The sequence below is a fragment of the Bombus terrestris genome, chromosome 9 (assembly GCF_910591885.1).
Source record: "Bombus terrestris chromosome 9, iyBomTerr1.2, whole genome shotgun sequence".
Taxonomy (NCBI): domain Eukaryota; kingdom Metazoa; phylum Arthropoda; class Insecta; order Hymenoptera; family Apidae; genus Bombus; species Bombus terrestris.
The window spans coordinates 16,285,398-16,304,141 of NC_063277.1; the positions used below are offsets into that span (position 1 = coordinate 16,285,398).

The 18,744-nt window shown below is 35.2% G+C and overlaps 2 protein-coding genes across 22 annotated transcripts in view; one reads left to right on the plus strand and one right to left on the minus strand.

Moving 5' to 3' along the window:
* Nucleotides 1–140: 140 nt before the first annotated feature.
* Nucleotides 141–16,931, plus strand: LOC100643166 (kinesin light chain). Of its 8 annotated transcripts, XM_012312055.3 has the most exons (9): nt 141–516; nt 652–741; nt 6,149–6,515; nt 6,887–7,052; nt 7,331–8,046; nt 8,128–8,331; nt 8,629–8,748; nt 8,903–11,145; nt 11,883–16,931. In XM_012312055.3, the coding sequence occupies exons 3-8, from the start codon at nt 6,174–6,176 to the stop codon at nt 9,020–9,022; spliced, it is 1,668 nt and encodes a 555-aa protein (XP_012167445.1). In that variant the 5' UTR covers nt 141–516; nt 652–741; nt 6,149–6,173; the 3' UTR covers nt 9,023–11,145; nt 11,883–16,931. The 8 variants fall into 8 exon arrangements, with proteins under 8 accessions (XP_012167445.1, XP_012167441.1, XP_012167442.1 ...); XM_012312051.3 differs by lacking the exons at nt 141–516; nt 652–741 and adding an exon at nt 3,646–3,963; XM_012312052.3 differs by lacking the exons at nt 141–516; nt 652–741 and adding an exon at nt 3,892–3,963 and having other exon boundaries at nt 8,632–8,748.
* Nucleotides 12,564–18,744, minus strand: part of LOC100643048 (protein sprint) — a 159,280-nt gene continuing 153,099 nt past the window's right edge. For all 14 annotated transcript variants that reach the window (XM_048408926.1, XM_012312062.3, XM_020864634.2 and 11 more), the window contains one exon: nt 12,564–18,645. In XM_048408926.1, the coding sequence (XP_048264883.1) occupies nt 18,542–18,645 (104 nt within the window). In that variant the 3' untranslated portion in view covers nt 12,564–18,541. The remainder of the gene's footprint in view (nt 18,646–18,744) is intronic.

Sequence of the window (18,744 nt, forward strand, 5' to 3'; positions counted from 1 at the left end):
TTATATCTAAATCGTTTACAAAGAACGAATTAATGGTACCGTATGTAAAAATAAACCAATTTTACAATACGATGTCGCTTCATAGAAACCGACGAATTTCAGAAAATTCCAGTAACTGGCGCTGCGATCGAACAGAGTCGCTTCAATCGCGTTTTTATAATTGACTGACTGTCGACGTACATTCTGGATATTTTGTCGTCAATTTATTCGTTCCAAAGAACGCATTTTATATTTGTACGGGATTTGACGGTAGTCTACATTATTATCAGAGTGTAGACTACACTTAATGGCCGTTTATTCAACATTCGGACTGTAAAATATGTGGTTATTGTACTTTTATTAACTTGTACTTGGTCCACGCCATCTTAGTCTGTCATCAAACGTGCTGAAATAAAGTTTAGTGCCTCTTTTCTCGTGTTCCTTCTTGCCGGTGGAGACGATTTCTAAACGAGAGTTCAATCAACTATTCCTTCGTATCGTGAGCATCGTTTCACAGTGAATCCGCGACCGAAATCGGTGAGTGGAATCCATTTTTTTCAACATTATCATCACCGTGAATCATTGTACATCGTCGTTGCACCGATTGTAAAATATTGTATGAGCTAAATCTATAAGAATCTACGCGTTCAACGTAAAAAAATTCTTTTAAAGGTTCGTCGCATCGAGGCATCCTGCCCTTTATTAAGAAAGGGGGATGATACACTGAACAGGGGAGAATTCCTGCGTGGACCGTTCACAAGGGTAAGCTTTCGTTCACCATCAAATTTCCGAATGCCTTTCGCGTTTCTGGTCATATGAATAGAGAATATAATCAGACTCGGTTTTAAATTGCCACGCCTTCGATAGGCGGTTACAGCCGGAAGCAAATGATGTTAATTTGTTTCCGTAAGATTCTGCGGAACCATGACAGAAAACCAGTGACCATGACGATGATTGTAATGATAATTATCCCTATTCTGGTACACTTAGAAAGGAGCGCGTTTCATTGGATTTTCACTAATTCGTTAAAAGGAGTCGAAGTTGTTGCGTTAAGAAAAATGATTCGGTACCATGTATCATTCGGTTCTGTTATGTATTTTATGCGTATCGTTACATAAATGAATGTATGTAGATAAGCGAAGATTAATCGTAGAATACCGGATAAGTGGAGATAGGATTAACAGTATATCAATCAATTTTTTTTTTTTTAATTGATTTATCTTTCCTGTTTGTAAATATTCTTCCGTGAGCTTTTTATCTATTCTATGTGCAGTTATTGAACATCTAAAGCTAAAGAAACTAGCACAGGTGTTCCATTGACTATCGTATTATGCAGCCCGAATTCCTAACCTCTAAGAAATTAGAAAACTATAGAACAATTCAAAGGAGTGGTTCTATTATTTATTCAAATATTTCAGGAACTCATATAATGGAGTTTCTAACGTCTTCTATAAATTGTCACCACAATTGGTTATATATGCACGAAGCTTGAAACGAGTATGCAATTGTTATATGATATGAATTTTAATCAGCGATTCAGCCGTTAGTCTTTACAAATATAGATCTTCGATTGTTTCACGTTGTGACGACCATTTGTAGTTGAAAATTTCATTATCCTACCTGTACTGTCACTGACCTCTTTCTACTGTACTTTCGAAAATACCATGCAAAATTTTACTTATCAAGTTATAGATTTCTAACTACATATGTATCAGTAAATGTGAAATGGAACTGGGTTACTGACGTATGCAACATCTTTTAGACAATTTAAAATTTTTATTTAAAAATTATTACATTTCATATTTTTCTAGGGTAAAGTTTTTAAGATAAAAATGGCGCTTTGCCATGTAAGATAATTGTATTAAACCTACAGTATATATACGTATTGTTTACCTCATTTTACGTCAAATGCTCACACACGTGCTCTTCTCAATCCTCTTATCGATTTGTAATACATATACAATATACATATATATATATATATATATATATATATATATATACTTTCAACTCGTAAGATATTCCCAAAGGTCAACTCACCAATTGTGACGATATTAATTTTTTTAAGCATTCTCTTTTATCTTATTTCTGATAATATGCCTTTATATTTGCATCGATATGTTTTTATAAAAGATAAAATTTCTAACAAGAAATGAGCGTGAATGTTCAATAAATCGTTGGTCCGACGATAAACGAGGAAGGTTTTGAAGCACTGTATGATCAATCACGCCACCATATTCTCATAAGCAGGTTCGTCGAATTAAATTCGTGAAAGCAATTTTATGTGTTGGGTAGATACGGTTGCATGTAATACACTTCTCTACGAACGGGCGCGCACATGGTACAGCACTTGTAATGTTCTGTCGTCATGCTATGAGTCATCAGCTACCTCGTCTCTATTCCCCTTGAAGTGAGAAAGATTGCGAAAACTGGCGTTCTATGTGTGCTTCTTACCGGCTCTGTGGAGACTTAAAACATTCCGCAAACTTCAGACAAAATTAATTGGTTCACCAATAATTATCGCCGTTGCTCCGCATCGGCATTTGTTTACATGATATGTATCTACCAGCTCTTCTCATTAATACGATACGCTTTTATGTCTGCACATCACTTTAACACTATTAATTACGAAAGAAAGCCGCGAAGAGAAAAAACTAATTAAAACTCGATAGTTACTTATTAATCGTGCACTTTTCTCAATTGTGCAAAAGTTTAAGATTATCAATCAAACGGAAATTTTTTAATCTCAGAGATAGATAGATATTTTAATTATATTTTTTTAATAATGGTTATTTTAATTCTAGTGTATTCGTGAATTGTAATTGCCAAAAAATATTAATTTAGAGTAAACTATATAAAAAATAAATATAATTAAATACGTTAATAAAAGAGAATATTTTACGAAATCTTATTTTAATAACAACAACATTTTTAGAAATTGTGTCGAAAAATTGTTGAATATGTTTTTGCTATAATTCTACTAGAAATTAGTTGTTTCATGAAACTGATTCACATTTCTGAATTCCTTTCCTTCACTGGTTCGTATTAGATGATCTCATACATATTTTATAGCATTCATATCAAGGTCTTGTTGATTGCAATATTTTGAAAAAGTTTGTGCATCAAAACAAGTAACACCATAAAGAGAATCTCTTAAAATTCGTTTTCATGTACATAACATGTGGAAACTTTTTCTAAGGTTTCTAAGTCGCCGTTATAAAATCAGTAACGACATGATATAAGACTTTTACACTATACTGTGTATCCTGTTTCGTAAAGTGTTGAGACGGGAGGAATGATAAAAGGTGGACGCGGATACGCGTTCCCGTGAAGTGTTAAGTATCATGCACGCGTAGCACCCTCTCTTAGAAGCTTCATTCATCGTACCCTTACGCACCCTCCGGTTATTCCTACTGACCGACTGACGTTTATTTGCGTACGTGGTCGTAACGATGCTAAGCACGAAGCTCTTCTTAACGTAGAAAGACATCATTCATTTTGTTATGCATACCTGGCGTGGACATACCGGTGTCTATGCACGTTCTTCGTGCAGTTGTAGGAACACCCCTGAATTTTGAACGCATGCGCAATCTTTCCATCCCCCTCTGCCCCCGGATATGTCGGTCTCTCATGCAAGAGGGTGCGAAGCCAAACGTTAGTCCTCAGTAAAGAATTAAACGCGATTCCGCGAGGGTGCCCCCCTTTAGAAATCACATTGCGGGACACATTGTAGTGTATATATATATGTATATTGTACAGATTCTATTTTTATACGATTGAAAAACGAGATAAATGACTTTTTTACAAAAAATTCGATTGACTGAGAGTGACAATACAGTCGCGATTGTCCGCGAAGAAACGACAGACAGATCGATATAGTAGAAAGTTAAATTTTTTTTGTATACGGATTAGGTAGGTCCAACAGAGTCCAACATTACCGATGGGTAGAACAGATATGTCAAAAACGCTGAACGCTTATAGAATGTGAGTAGTTCCCCTACTTACGAATCCTTATACCATTTGAATCCATTTTGATCGTTATCTGTACTTTTTTTTATTATTTTTTCCATTTTCTTTTCCTATTAACACCAGGCTTATGGTCAGTTATATCTAAGTCGCTACGTTTTTACGTAAACATACCAAGCTCTAATTGCCGCACACTTTCATTAGAAACTTCACGTACGTCTTTTTTGCTCAGTTTTTCAAGCAATACGATCGAATACACGCCGCCGAGGAAATCTTTGCGACTGCATGCGCGAACCACTGAAAATAATTTCCATCGTAAACTGAAGCGCGTTCAGATGTCGCAATATGTCGATGAAGGAAAAAGTGACATGAAAAATTTTGTCATGTGAGCTAATAAGAATCAAACTGATCAATTTCACCGTTTCCAAAAAATTAAATGTTAACTATGTATTCTAATATTAAAATTAAGAAATTTTCAAAAAATCGAGTCGATCAGTTTTTATTTTGAGTGATTCGAGTGCCACTGGTTCCATTGTGTACATATTAGCTGCGACATTCACTTTCCCTGTTGATATCCTATAATGCAGGTTTCGTAAAAAATCAATGTATCGACTCGAGACTTTCGTGCTTTCCTCACCACGCTTCCTGCTCGCTTATGCTGGAAAGTCGATTCACAAAGATTATCATGCTGGTAACTAAGAATATTATTACTCTTCTACGTTATAAGTCCTTGGACAAATCAATTGATCGGAAGTAGCTGTCAATGTCAAAAGAGCGAAATAGTATTACTCAAGTACATTTGTTAAACGATACAGTGTTTCATTTGGTATTGTGAGGTCAAGGCTTGTTTGGAAGGACGATTGTACGAGGTCAAGGTTTACAAGTGCAGAACCCTGAAATCCTGATCCGGCCGCGACCACGTCAATCATTTCTTCATGTTTTTTCGTTAACACATATTTCTTCCGATTTGTTTTTATCGATTGGCGACGGCGTTGCGAATTCTGCTCTTCCCTCGTGAAATTTCACCATCTTTCTCTATACACCTATATATATTCTGTCGCATTAAAAGAGCACGCCATAGTTGTTGCGTTTGCGCAGAACTACCGAGCCATTGATTTCGCTTGTGTTTTAACGCGGTCGTGACATGGGGTGAGTTTTCTATCGAAAACTTCGCCTGTCTGCAATTGATTTTAATCTGTCGTCGTGTCGTTACTTGATTCTTCGTGCGAATATTCCTCCCGTTAATAATAATCGTATGTGTAATGCGTAAGAGTTTTTGATAATTTTCTCTTCTTGGTAATTCACTTTTACTCGGTACATTGGTGTCGCATAGAAGAAGCGCCGCGGCAATTGCGCCTGCGCGTATATATTAAACCATTGATTTCTGTGGATTTAACGTGGCCCTGACATGGGGTAAGTTTTTATTCGAATTAATTTTAGAGTAATCGACGTTCAAGTATTTCGAAAAATGTTTTAAGTCGTCATGATCGGCGATTAGATCACTCAGATTGTATATTTATTTTATTTTAAAATAAAACCGTTCTACCAGCTTATGTCCGAAAACATTCTCTGTACGTACCAATGCCGGATACGTTCTGCTTGCCTGGACTGAAATACTTCACGATGCCTATTTTTGATTGCGGTTAATTATTGGCGCGTAAAGCAAGTCGTTCCAAATACCGCTTACTTCTGTTTTACCTTTTTCTTTATGCTTTCTGCCTTGGTTACGAGAACCACAGGTCTATGCAAAATAGAGTCTTGTTATCATTGCGTATTTATCATTGTAATAAATGTATTTTATGATGTTTACGTTGATGCTAATATAAATTGTAGAAAAGATTCTATATCTCATTATATAACATTTTTAATACTGAAAGCGGTAACGAAAACATAACAAAATTTGTTTAGAAACAAACAGAAATTAGAAGCAACGATATATGAAAACAGGCCTCTATCTATACACTTTATAAAAAGAATTACAGAAAATGATTTCAAAATGTGTCGTTTGGAAATTTCCAAAACATCTGTAAAGAATTAAAGATTGGTTCCACTATATTAATTAAAAACGATACTCTAACGCGAATTGAATTAATATTTAAAATAAACTCGTTATATTGAATTTTAAATTTAAGTCATTGTGTGGAATTTTAATGTTCCTTTTTCAGCTGAGTTTTCGTTATAATTCTACTTTTTTAATTTTTAGCAAAAAAATAGAAAATATTGGTAGAATGACGGCCATGACGCAGGAAGAAATTATGGCTGGTGCCAGAATTGTATCCCAGGGTCTGGAAGCCCTGCGTGTTGAACACGGGGGACTTCTACAAGCCCTACAGACCCAGGATGCACCAGTCGCGAGAGACAAAGCTAGCTTGCTATCGAAGAACATTGAGATGATAGAGCTGGGCCTTGGTGAAGCACAGGTTATGATGGCACTTGCAAATCATTTACAAATGGTAGAGGCTGAGAAACAAAAGCTTAGAACGCAAGTGAGAAGGTTGTGCCAAGAGAATGCCTGGTTAAGGGATGAATTGGCTGGAACGCAACAAAAGTTGCAAGCCAGTCAGCAAGCAGTAAGTAGTCAAATGTAAAGTAGATGATAAGAATGAGAAGGAGATGTCGAAGCTAGACTATCGATTACGCGTAATTGCGGAACTACATCTGGAGATGTAAAATTGCACAAGTTTATTCTTCTCCTTAACTTATCTTATTGTAAGAAATCCCACAAAGATGACATCAACAAAGAGTTGCACATATGTATATGTAAATGTATATAATATACTCATAGAAATGGTAGATCTTTTGACGCCATGCTGCATCGAATTGCTGCGATTATATTGCGGGAATTATTCGAGCTTACGTTATGTATATAGATTATATACAAAGATATTACATATAGAGAAATATGTAGTTTAAGAGACTAAAATATTTCTTATTTTACTAGCTAGTCCAATTGGAAGAACAGAAGAAACACCTAGATTTTATGGAAAGCATGAAGCAATATGATCCTGATCCTTCTGCGGATGATGAAAATGCAAAAGACCGGCCACCAGATGATCCTGTGGTTGATTTATTCCCCGATGATGATGCGGACGACCGAAATAGTAAGTGTACGTTCGCTTTTTCTCTCTTTTTTATCAAGCATCTTTTTTAGGTGCTCCAATTTTCTCTTGAGTCTGTGTGAATAACATGAAGGGATTTTACTGAAATTATTTTGTAATTTTCTCCATTAGATTCGAAGATACTTCATCCAATGTATAAGAGTACAAGGTAGCTTCGTTTCAAGTCGTGTTACTGTTGACGAACACTTTAGTAAGGTTTCGTATTCGCACAGGCTTAAGCTACCGATAAGGACCACTTTTTGCAATGTTCGCTATTTTTATTGCAGCGATATTACCGACACCGCCTTCGCAATTTGCACAACAAGTGAACGCTGGATACGAGATACCTGCGCGCTTGCGTACACTGCACAATTTGGTTATACAGTACGCCAGCCAAGGCCGTTACGAGGTGGCCGTTCCTCTCTGTAAACAGGCGTTGGAAGATTTGGAAAAGACTTCTGGTCACGATCATCCTGACGTCGCTACGATGTTGAATATCCTTGCTTTAGTATATAGGGATCAAAATAAATATAAAGAAGCAGCGAACTTGTTGAACGATGCCTTGGCTATTCGTGAAAAGACGCTCGGTGAAAATCACCCTGCAGTCGCTGCCACGTTGAATAACTTGGCCGTTTTGTATGGAAAACGAGGCAAATACAAGGAGGCTGAGCCATTGTGCAAACGTGCTCTTGATATCCGAGAAAAGGTTCTTGGTCGTGATCATCCTGATGTCGCGAAGCAGCTGAATAACCTTGCCTTGCTTTGCCAGAATCAAGGTAAATACGAAGAAGTGGAGCGCTATTACTTGCGAGCGCTGGAGATCTACGAAGGTAAACTTGGACCGGACGATCCTAATGTCGCGAAGACGAAAAATAATTTGGCATCGTGTTACTTGAAACAAGGAAAGTACAAGGATGCGGAAGTTTTGTACAAACAAGTATTGACTAGAGCACACGAGAAAGAGTTTGGTGCTATTGCTGGTGATAACAAACCAATCTGGCAGGTAAGAATGCCTTTGGTGGCTTTGAGAATGGTATTTAGGATATAAGTGACCGTGACATTATGGAAAACGTTTCTATTTCAGGTTGCTGAAGAAAGAGAAGAGAATAAACACAGAAATAAAGAGAATGCTCCATATGGAGAATATGGAGGTTGGCACAAAGCTGCTAAAGTGGACTCACCTACAGTCACGACTACTCTAAAGAATCTTGGTGCGTTATATCGAAGACAAGGAAAATATGAAGCGGCCGAAACTCTAGAAGATTGCGCTCTTAGGTCACGAAAAGAGGTAAGTTCAATAATTGCTTGGATATAAAATCTGAACCGAACGTAGATATTTTTACTTTTATTGTAATAATACTTAAATAGTACAGTAAAGAGATTGAAAGAATAGAAAAATATAAAATATAAACAAAATTTTCGCGGTGTGAAAATGAATTAGACGAATATAATTTCTCTCTAATATACGGTATTAAAGCGATTAAATTTTATAGAAGATAGATTGTATCGTTAAAAGTATTACAATTACTTCGACTAAAAAAAATTGCAGGCATTTGTTACTTAAGTTTTTTCGTTTAATTTGAAGCAGACATTGGAGTTCGTGAAGCAAGGGAAAGTCGCGCAAATTTTAGGGGAAGAAAAAGGGTCGACGAGACGCGGTTCGCGATCCAGTTTAGCCAACAGCGAACACGAGCAACACGACGAGGTAAGTTGTGTCGGATACAAGAAAGAAATATTTTAGTTGCACTGCATGTTGTAGCACACGATTAGTCGTCTACTATCCTTTTCTTCTTTCTTTTTGTTCTTTTTTCGTTATCCGGCCCGTTCTGATGAATTGGCGACACAACACACAATCACAGGGCTCGCTGCCGCTGGTACAAAGGGCGCTACATGAAGGACAGTCTGGCCACAACGACGCTAGTCCTAACAAACCCGGTTTTAAAAACAAGATCTTCCAAGCTTTCGGGATTCACTCGTAGGATATTCTTCGTCTGTAGTATTGCCTGTCGTTCGATTTATGCCCAGTCGCATGGTGATTTTCGGTGTATACCGCATCGAAAAGTCTATACTTCTAGAACGAGAAAGAATTATTTAAAGAAAGCGTACGATCGTTTGGGAGAAGTTATATTTAGGTATTCGTTTTTAAATTCCACGATAGTGTAATCCAAATACGCTGAGGAATTTGCGATCTTTTGGAAACTATCTTAAACGATTCCTCTTAAATGCAAGCATTTATAGGAATTTATAGTAGTTTGGACGTAGGCATGGGCCTTTGGCAATTTTTTGGGCATTTGATATACTGTTTTTTCTCGCAGCCAGATATCCCCAATTGACAATGACGACAGCACATCATAACTGCACATTCTTTTATTACATTTACTATACGAGTATTTCTATAATCCCTCGATGCTATTTCCATTTGTAACTCTTTTCTTATCTGGGAAAGTATCGCGTAGAAAAAGTATACAGTCTTTTATAAATTACTTCCACTTGTAAGCTGTGATAACGATGCCCTTTCACTTCACGTTAATTTCTCTGTGTGTTTTTTCGTCGTATTCTGCCTTTTAAACAAAAATATCGAAGATATTTGTATTCCGTACTTTTTAAAGACAAGCGAATCAATTGAAATTCGATGGATAGGTGCTTTTCTACAAAGCATTTTATTTTTATCGCATCGCATTATTTATCTATAATTATTATTATTAACTGTTTTAAACTTTTTACGCTTGTATTATACACAATCGTATAGAAAGCAATTAGAATAAATCAATAAGCTTCCAGAGACAATTATTTTCGTAGTGAAACTACACGAATCGGCCGTTTCACGTGTTAGTCTTGGCTGAGATAGGATGATAAGAAAAGTAACATTGTTTTATGTTCGAGCTATTTTATCATGTAAGCCAGAACACCGTGAAACTACGCACACGGATTACAAGTAGTCAATTCTAGCAGCGGCTTTTGCTTAACTATATAGTTCAGTATAGATTTGCAAAGGTGACAATTTCACGATGATCAATGTGTAGAGAAAATTAATAATAATCAATCTAACGATTTGCAGTTCAACGTGCGAAGAATTATTTTTTGTAACAGGTTGTTCTTGCGATATTCTCGTATACGTAGTCTGTTTTTAATTTTTAATACCAGAAAACAGTCTTCTTCAAGCCTCAGATGACTCGTGTCAATAGTTTACATTCATTTTTCACTTATTATAATTAACACGAATTTTATATTTTTCTCGTTTTATTATATAACGAAGAGGAATTCTTCATCTTGCTTAGGATTACACTCGACTGTATCCTATAGTTTTAACACGATGTGAGGTGTCTCGAAGTTTTCCCATAAGTGTTTTAATATTTATCTTCTTCGGAAAGTATTCGTTGTATACAATACATATTTACGTATATACGTATGTTATTATTTTCAAACTATCCTCATTTGTGTAACAAATGACTATATTTTAAAAAGAAGATCTCAAGTGCTTGCGTTTCTTATTCTCATTCGGGGCACCTTGTATCATCCCTCACCTTTTTTTTAAATTAATCTCCAACTACATTTCTAGACTTCGAACTTTCTATTCAAAAGGGAAAGAAGGATAAACGAATAAAGATATCCTATTATTATTCGACCATATGGTACAATGTTTCTGAACTCGTGATTAATTATTACGAAAGCTGGATTATTTAATATAAGTAGTGCCTTGAGACTTTAACGAGCGAGCGAATAAATTATTTTTTAACTGAACATGGTTGTTACTCGACTATATATGGGATTGTCGTGTATCATGGGGTATATCCTTATCATATTCTGTGTCTGTGTTCCTTTTTCTTTATTTGTCATATAACCAAATCATGTAGGAACCTTTGTATGAAACCAAGAATGCGTATGTAACAGGTTTGCATTATTAATTCTCCTCGCACGCCATTTGTGTTTCTTAACCATCATTGTTATCAGTCGTTTTTTCGATATTTGCGTTGTCGTTTTGTTTCGCTTTGATTTGAGTACTCTGCGGGCCGGGACTTAGATAAAAGGATGTCACTCTGGAGTACGATTTCGTCTGGACAGCAAAATACCGGGGCGAAACTAGACCGGGTTTCTGTAGCAGGTGCGTATTTGTAGATTTTGTAGAACAATTTTTAATTTTTTTTTTTTGTTTATTTTTTTTATTTTCTATCCCTGATGTTTCATGTCGATGCACAGACAAGTCTTTTTATCGTTATTAATTTTTTTTGTGTCATTCTCGAACACCACGCATACCATCGTTCGACTCACCTCTGTTTCTTTGTTTTTTTTTTTTTATAGATATTGCCACAGTGCAGACTATCTTTTGTTTTTAATCGTAACAAGATCACGATCGAGAATCATCATTCTGTGTCGTGGCGATTAATTACTGCTCCTTTTATGTAAAACCCGTAGCTAGCATGGGAAAATGTAACATTTGGCTTGTGTATATACTCGAAACCACCCCTTCTACGAGCAGTAATTAATTATTGTAAATGTCATGTTGATACTTGATATCGAGTTTTGGCTTGTCATGGTACATACGAATTAATATTATTTCTTTTTCCAGCTTCTGTAACAATTTTGTCAGAGTTTCATACAGATCTTGTGTCTTTGGTAGAAAATTTTTATTATTTTTCATGTTTTTTTTTTCTTTTCGAAATTCTTTCACTTTATTTTGAATCAGTAGCGACCAGTCGAAAGTTTCCGAAATTTTGTAACACTTAGCCTTCTAGATTCCATTGTCGGAAGAAAATAAGTTGCATTTTGAAGGCACGAGATCCTTGGGATTTTTTTTTTTAACTGATTTCTTTAGAAAACCGTCGTCCTCTTTTGTTTCAGGAACGGAAGTATTACGTTCGTGCGCAGTAAAGGGATACCACATAAGAGAGCTATACGCGAAACGATAACGCCAGGATGATAAAAGGGCTCTGCATTGTTTAGTTGAAACATTGACTGATGTCCATTCTATCTGAATCGTTTAACGTATAACAGCACATTCCAGCTGCTTTTCTCGATCAATCAGACGCACCGTAAAAAAGAAGTACTTCATGTTGCTGTTCGTGCTCGACACACGGGACGAATTATTATGGCTTTGTGCTAGCGACTGATCGTTTTGGAATAGAAAAAGGAAAGGAAAGAAACACAATGTCTGCAAGGCGAATTGGTCTATATTGCTTTGAACGTGCATCTGAATCAAAATTCGAATTCAAGTTAATCGTATTTCTTTGCGTTCTATGTCTTTTCACTCGAATAACAGAAGAGATTCGTTGCTGCAAACTTACATTGACCTAACAGAAAGAAATAAATACCGCGATGTATTCAATTCTTTTCTCGCATTGTACAGAAAAAGCGACGGACAGTTTTCTTCTTAGACACTATACGTCCATACTTGCATCTACATGCATCTAATCAGGCCGTACACGCGTATACATATCCCTTTCGTCAATCACTATTATCATATTCGAAGTAACATGACAACGTGTAATCATTCCACGAGCTCTAGCTTTTTTCGATCGACGGTCGGATAAAATCCGAAGAAAAAGTGCAGTCACATTTAAACATAGGGGGAACATTTGTATGTCGCTTAGCATTATTGAATGTATTCTTACACACACAGAGAGACACACACACATACACACACCGTGCACGTTAGAATAATGCGAGTATATTCATCGTCATATTAACGATTGTAACAAGATAGAAGGGGGAGAACCGCGCTTTCCCTTTCGTTTCTGTCGCGGAGTTCAGTTATGCAGATGCTAACGTGTAAACAGTATAGAGGAAAGAGCCAATCTGACTGGCGACGTTTGATTTCTCTATCCTATTTATAATTGTACACTTAAGTACTTACGTATTCGCAGATATTTAATTTATTCTCTATGCGTTCGATATGATATGTTGTATTATAAGATCGTGATTATTTAAATTATTTCGTAGAGGAGGAAACGCGGGAAATTTTATCGTTTTTCTTTTTCCTTCGAGCCATTTTTATTGGGACGAGGATATCTTTTCAGAAAAATTTACGTATCGCCCTGAACATCGTGTTATTGGTTTCAAAAGTCAAGAATCGTATATTGTAACCGGCTGTGAATTAAAAATTGAGTCTGAAAAATCCTTTGATCGATGAGCAGTCACGACGACGTAGAATGATGATCGTTTGAATTAGTCGAGTCCTTACGGTAGATATAAGCTTTATTCGAGTTAAGAACCTCACGTTTTTGTTTAGCGTTGCCATTTCGTACAGATTTCACATAACATGTATCGCTTAACTCTTTCATTACAAAATCAGTTGCTATAATGACTGATTACTATATGTATTCAGTCGCAATGGTGATTATAGTTTACTCTATAGTCACACGGCGAACAGAATTATACTAACAAGCATGGACATCATTGTCGCGAATATTTAATATTTAATCTATGTTGTACAGAATAATTATAGCTGCTTTCATGGGTGCATGGAATGCAACTATAATTATACTTATATAGAAATATTACGGAAGAAAGTAGCGAATGTAATCTATTATGAGATATTTTCATCAATGCATGATGACAACGAATGATGGTATATATATATATCTATATATACATATAGTAATGAATTATTACTATATTATTATAATACTTGTTGTATCACAGTAACGTAACCAATTGAAGAAAAAGAGCAACTTTTACACAGTGGCTATTTGCTTGTTAAACACACTTAAAAATTTGCTTGTTATAAACTCTCTTCGCATGTGTAAAAATGTTGAATAACTAAGAAAGAGTTATAAAAAAGAAAAAAGAAGAATCTTTCGAAATAGAAAAAGAAATTTGCTTTATCGCAAAATCTTTATAACGTGAGTTCCATTGGACTGGCCTAGTTCAAAAGATTCAGGATTGCACTTCGAATATCTGGTGTATAGGAATCATTTACAGTCGTAGCGACGATACGATGGTTCGTTTTTCGAATTCATGTAATTTTTCGGTGACAAGGCGAGATTTCATTTTTTTTTTATTCGCGACTGCGGAATACAACCTCGGTGTTTAGTCCTGCGTTCATCGATGATGATTCTTAGTCGTTTTTTAAATAATCATTATTTCCTATTTATCGTTAATTTCACTTCATTCTCGTAGTACATCGTTTTTCATTTGATTTTCATGTGTGCTCTTCTCATTATCCCGGAAAAAAACATGCATTTAACGATATACGCTATCACATTATGCGCCTGAGAGCTTGAAGGCCTAGAGTTAGTAGTTTTTATTCTGCTTTGGGTTTTATTTTTCACCTTTTCACAATCGTTCTCAACGTAAACAATTCTACTCGCTTCTCTGTATTTTAACTAGCATGTAGTGTATCTAAGATACAATTGTTTTTTACAATTCACCAGCTGGGTTTTAACGGTATTTTTAAGTGCAATCTAAGTGCAATCGAATTAAAATTGTTTCTATATGTTTAACATAGAAACTCGTACTATATATTTACATATTTGGCTTAATTTTGATCCTTTAGTTAAACTTGATGCAATTATTTGTACGAAGTGTAACTTCAATGTTTAACTATTGGTTAAATTAGGTCAGATTTTGAAATAATTTTGTTTTTTAAAATTATTTCGTTAATTCTTGTTTGATATTCATTTGTAATATATGTTCAGCTCTTGGTAAGCGGTAAAAGACAGCTGTAATTTTTAATCGCTTAAATTACGATTTTATTATTTATTAGATATTTTAGTAAGTTTTATTTTGGCATAGAAGGCAACCCTGTTTTATTTTTATCTTAAGAAAATTTACCTTCTGTCTCGAGTTTTACGTGGACCGTACGTAGATCAATCAAACGTCGATCGATCTACTTCTTCATAGTCGAGAAATAGATGTGATACAATATTAGGAATAAGGTCTTTAGTCTTCAGTTATTGTCGGAAGTAGTCGCTTTATTCTATAAATTGTTTAAGGTATTGCAGCTCTCAGGTGCAAGTACTGTTATTTAAATAATGTAAGTTTTGATTTATAATAAATATTTCCACTTGTAATCCTTGTTCATGTGCCTCCTTCGCGTGGAAAGCATTCGACTATTTCTTATCGTAACGAGAATTTCAAAAGATATGCATTTTTAAGCAACATTGTATTCGTGTTTTCGAATTTTATTAAAATTTCGTTGCTAACAAAGCCTAATTTATTTTCTTTGATTACGTATCTTTTAATCTTCATATTCCCCTCCTTGCGTAATTTTTTTGCAATATTCCGCTTGCCCAACCCTCCTAATTTTGTATTAATCATCAAGAATGATTAATAATTAAATATGAGCGAATTATTATATTTTATGAACAAAATTTATTATTGTTTTATTATAATATGTTTATAGTTATATATAGCTATTTATTGTAATTTATTTTACGTAAATAATTTTTACGAATAAAATTATAGTATCAAAGTCTTCATTCGCTCGCATCTAATTATTATTAATCATTCCTTGTAATTAATGCAAAAGTAGGAAAGTAAAATGAGTTTCTATTAAAATTTTACTATGAAGTTCTTCATCATCTATTTTATTAATCTAACGATACGTGCTTCATTGATTTTAGTAGAAATCCAGGCCTAGATCACGCGTAGGTAACATCGCCACTTCACACGTTGTAGCAATATCACAAGTTGATAAGATTGATCGGTTATTTATAACATTACAACCGTAGCTATAAATACCGACAGTCTGTTCACCGATAATATTTCTTGATTGCCAGACGGCACAAATGCGCGCTCTTATAATACCAAAAAAAAAAAACAAAAAGATTTCGATGCAAATATGACACACATACGTTGTATCGTGTCGGGGCTATTGTTAACCCTGTAATCATCTTTTCCTGGTACAAGTCTGTTTCGTTACTCTTTCGTTATACAATCATTACACTCGCAAGGTAGTGTAAAAACAAAGAGAAAAGAAAATAATTAGATGACGAAGCATTAGTTTCGCTCTGCATACGAAATTTTATTACACAATTATTTGTATACCACATTAGCACTGTTCCATCCACTGTTCGAATTATAGAAAAGTTTTTATTGAGCATACTGTTACACGTTACAATAGTAATCATAATCAGTAATCGTAATAAAGGTGAGAATAATCGATCATCAATGATATTACCTTATCTCTTCTTTTTTTTTTTTTTGTCAACAAGTAGAAACTATCACGTGAAAAGTTACATCTATAAAAAGGGCCATAGAGAGGAGAGAAAAAACGGTACTCTTTTACAAACTTCTGATTTGTATCGGCTTGACTAGCATATTAGAAGCATTAACATTACGGTTAATCGTAATCAATTAGATTCGAAGAGGGGTAGGGGGTGGAGGATCGAAAGCACGTTTAATGCAGAGGGATATTATTAATTACGACATTACAGGTATTAAAAATTCGCTTCATAATAAATTAGATACGACATATAAAGGAGAAATGTACATTTATAAATTGCTAATAATTATTATCGTATATTATTACACGTATTTATCGAGGGCTACACATCCTGTTACTTTTCACTTTTTTCTTTTTTCCTTTTTTTGTTCGTTTTCTTATATAAGACAATACCTAATAACAATTGCAAGGCTGATTTGTACGAGAGTTTCAGTAGCAAAATATTCGCTCCACGATTTACGCTCCAACCCTCATATCTCAACCCCCATACAAATCCTCCAAAAACACAAACATGATCGAACTCTGCTCTGTATTTAATTGCTCATTTCTGGAGAGAGAGAGAGAGAGAGATAGAGAGAGAGGGAGAGAGTAAGAGATTAATTAGTTCCACAGCCTTTTATAATAATATTAGGTGAGCAAATCAGCCTGGCAGATTCGGAGAAAGGAATAAGCGAGAAGCGCGCACGCACGCGCGAAAAAAAAAAAAAAAGGAAAAATCCGACGAATGATAGTAAAATATTGTGTACAACTTCCCAATAAATATGCGACGTCCGTCTAAAGTACAGATTGCTTGTATAATCCGCCAATGTCTCGACGAGAAAGTACTTAAAATAGAGTCTAAACTAGCCTTTCGTGTTCTATATATATATAAGTCTAATATTCAATTTGTATTAAAAGGGGTAATCCCCCTATGATTTTTATTCGGTTACACTATAGGCTTGAATCACCCCTAACAGAGGCAATCCAACATATCTCTGATCTCCTTTGACATATAAATAATTCGTACATGGTAAAGATTGACTTTTTCTAACAAAATGTCAAGAAGAAATAATAACGTTAAAAATACAAAAATGAGCGATTGATACAAAGAGTAAGATGGCAGCATCAATCTAATCGATTAATCGTATAAAAATATTTAAAATAATCGATTGATATGCTAAAAATGATTTTAATAAGAGAATTAAGTAAGTAAGTCATCTGCGGTAAATTTATTTCGAAAGAAACGTTACAGAGACATTTGGTTGCTCTCTTTTTAGTGATTTCATCCCGTTAAAAAACTTCGTGTTCTCTCGTGAAGTAGGTTTCGAGATCGAAGGACAATCGCAAAGGATTCAAAGCCTTGATTTCTTGCAGCAAAAAGTGCAGGATTTTCCATCGGCTTCCTCGATTCGAAACCTATTTCATCAATGAGACTTAGTCAATAGCTTCGTTATCGAAGAATTTTGCAAAATATCGAATACTGAGTAATACACGATCCTTTATCTCGTATTATTCATGTGTTCATAAATAAGAAACGGTCGTTCGGCGGAAATTTGTTCGAAATCTCCGGTTCAGTGCCAACAAACGAACTGAATCGACCCTCCGTTTAGCCGATCCGACGCTCTAGCACCTGCTTGTATAGCAAATTAAATCCGATTGAATGCTAATCGCCCGATCGTAAGATCATACTCTGCTTTTTCAGACTCTTTAGCTGCGTTATATGAAATTCTTACTTCGAGATCGTTCCCAGCTACGCATTGCACTACTAGATTGCACTACTATAATCATCATCCTCAACAGCTATATGATTCAGACAAACAATAAAATTTCTTTGGACCATCGCGCAGCTAAGAGAAGTCCTTCTTTTTCTTTACGTTAATTACTAATTACAAAAAATATGGGCAAGAATTCTATATATTAAAAAGCGACCAATAGAATGATGACGATTGTACTGATTTTAAATACCGGATATGTGGGAATATAGATCTAGATTAACATGATTTACGAATAAAAGTACAAGGTTTAGTAATCGTTTTTCTTAAATTAAACTTTGGTCGCTTTCAGTGGACTTTTTTTCGTTTTTACGTCGATCGTTCGAAAGCTGTCTATACCTGGCAGTGTTCAAGTATATTCTAAGAGTTAGTTAGATTACCGAAGAGGTTTTTTTTGTGCTGGAAATTGAAAAATTCGTTACGGACTTATATGTAAAAAGTGTGAACAATGAGACGATCAAAAGGAAAACATGGTGCTAGCAACGAAACTAACAGTAAGAGTAGAGACAGGTGTTTCAGACTCGTTAGTTTCGCCACCACGAAATCGACATCGTTAACTCTACGAGGTTTTCTGCTCGCGATGCTTAAGAACTGGTCTTCGGCCAGGCTATCTTCGCGTCGATCCGCTTGTAAGCGAAAAGGCAGTGAGACAGTTCTTGCGGACACTCATGGTCACCGAGTAACGTTTCTGTAAGAGAAAATACAAAAAAAATCTATGTAATATCTCTTTAATTTATATCACCGTGATAGCACAGGTTAGTAAATGGTAGTTTAATTATAGCTGTTT

Coding starts and splice junctions, on each gene's coding strand:
- LOC100643166 (XM_012312051.3), top strand. CDS start 3,920: ATGGGTAGAACAGATATGTCAAAAACGCTGAACGCTTATAGAAT. Junction 6,516..6,886: donor TGCAAGCCAGTCAGCAAGCA/GTAAGTAGTCAA, acceptor TTATTTTACTAG/CTAGTCCAATTGGAAGAACA. Junction 8,047..8,127: donor ATAACAAACCAATCTGGCAG/GTAAGAATGCCT, acceptor TTTCTATTTCAG/GTTGCTGAAGAAAGAGAAGA.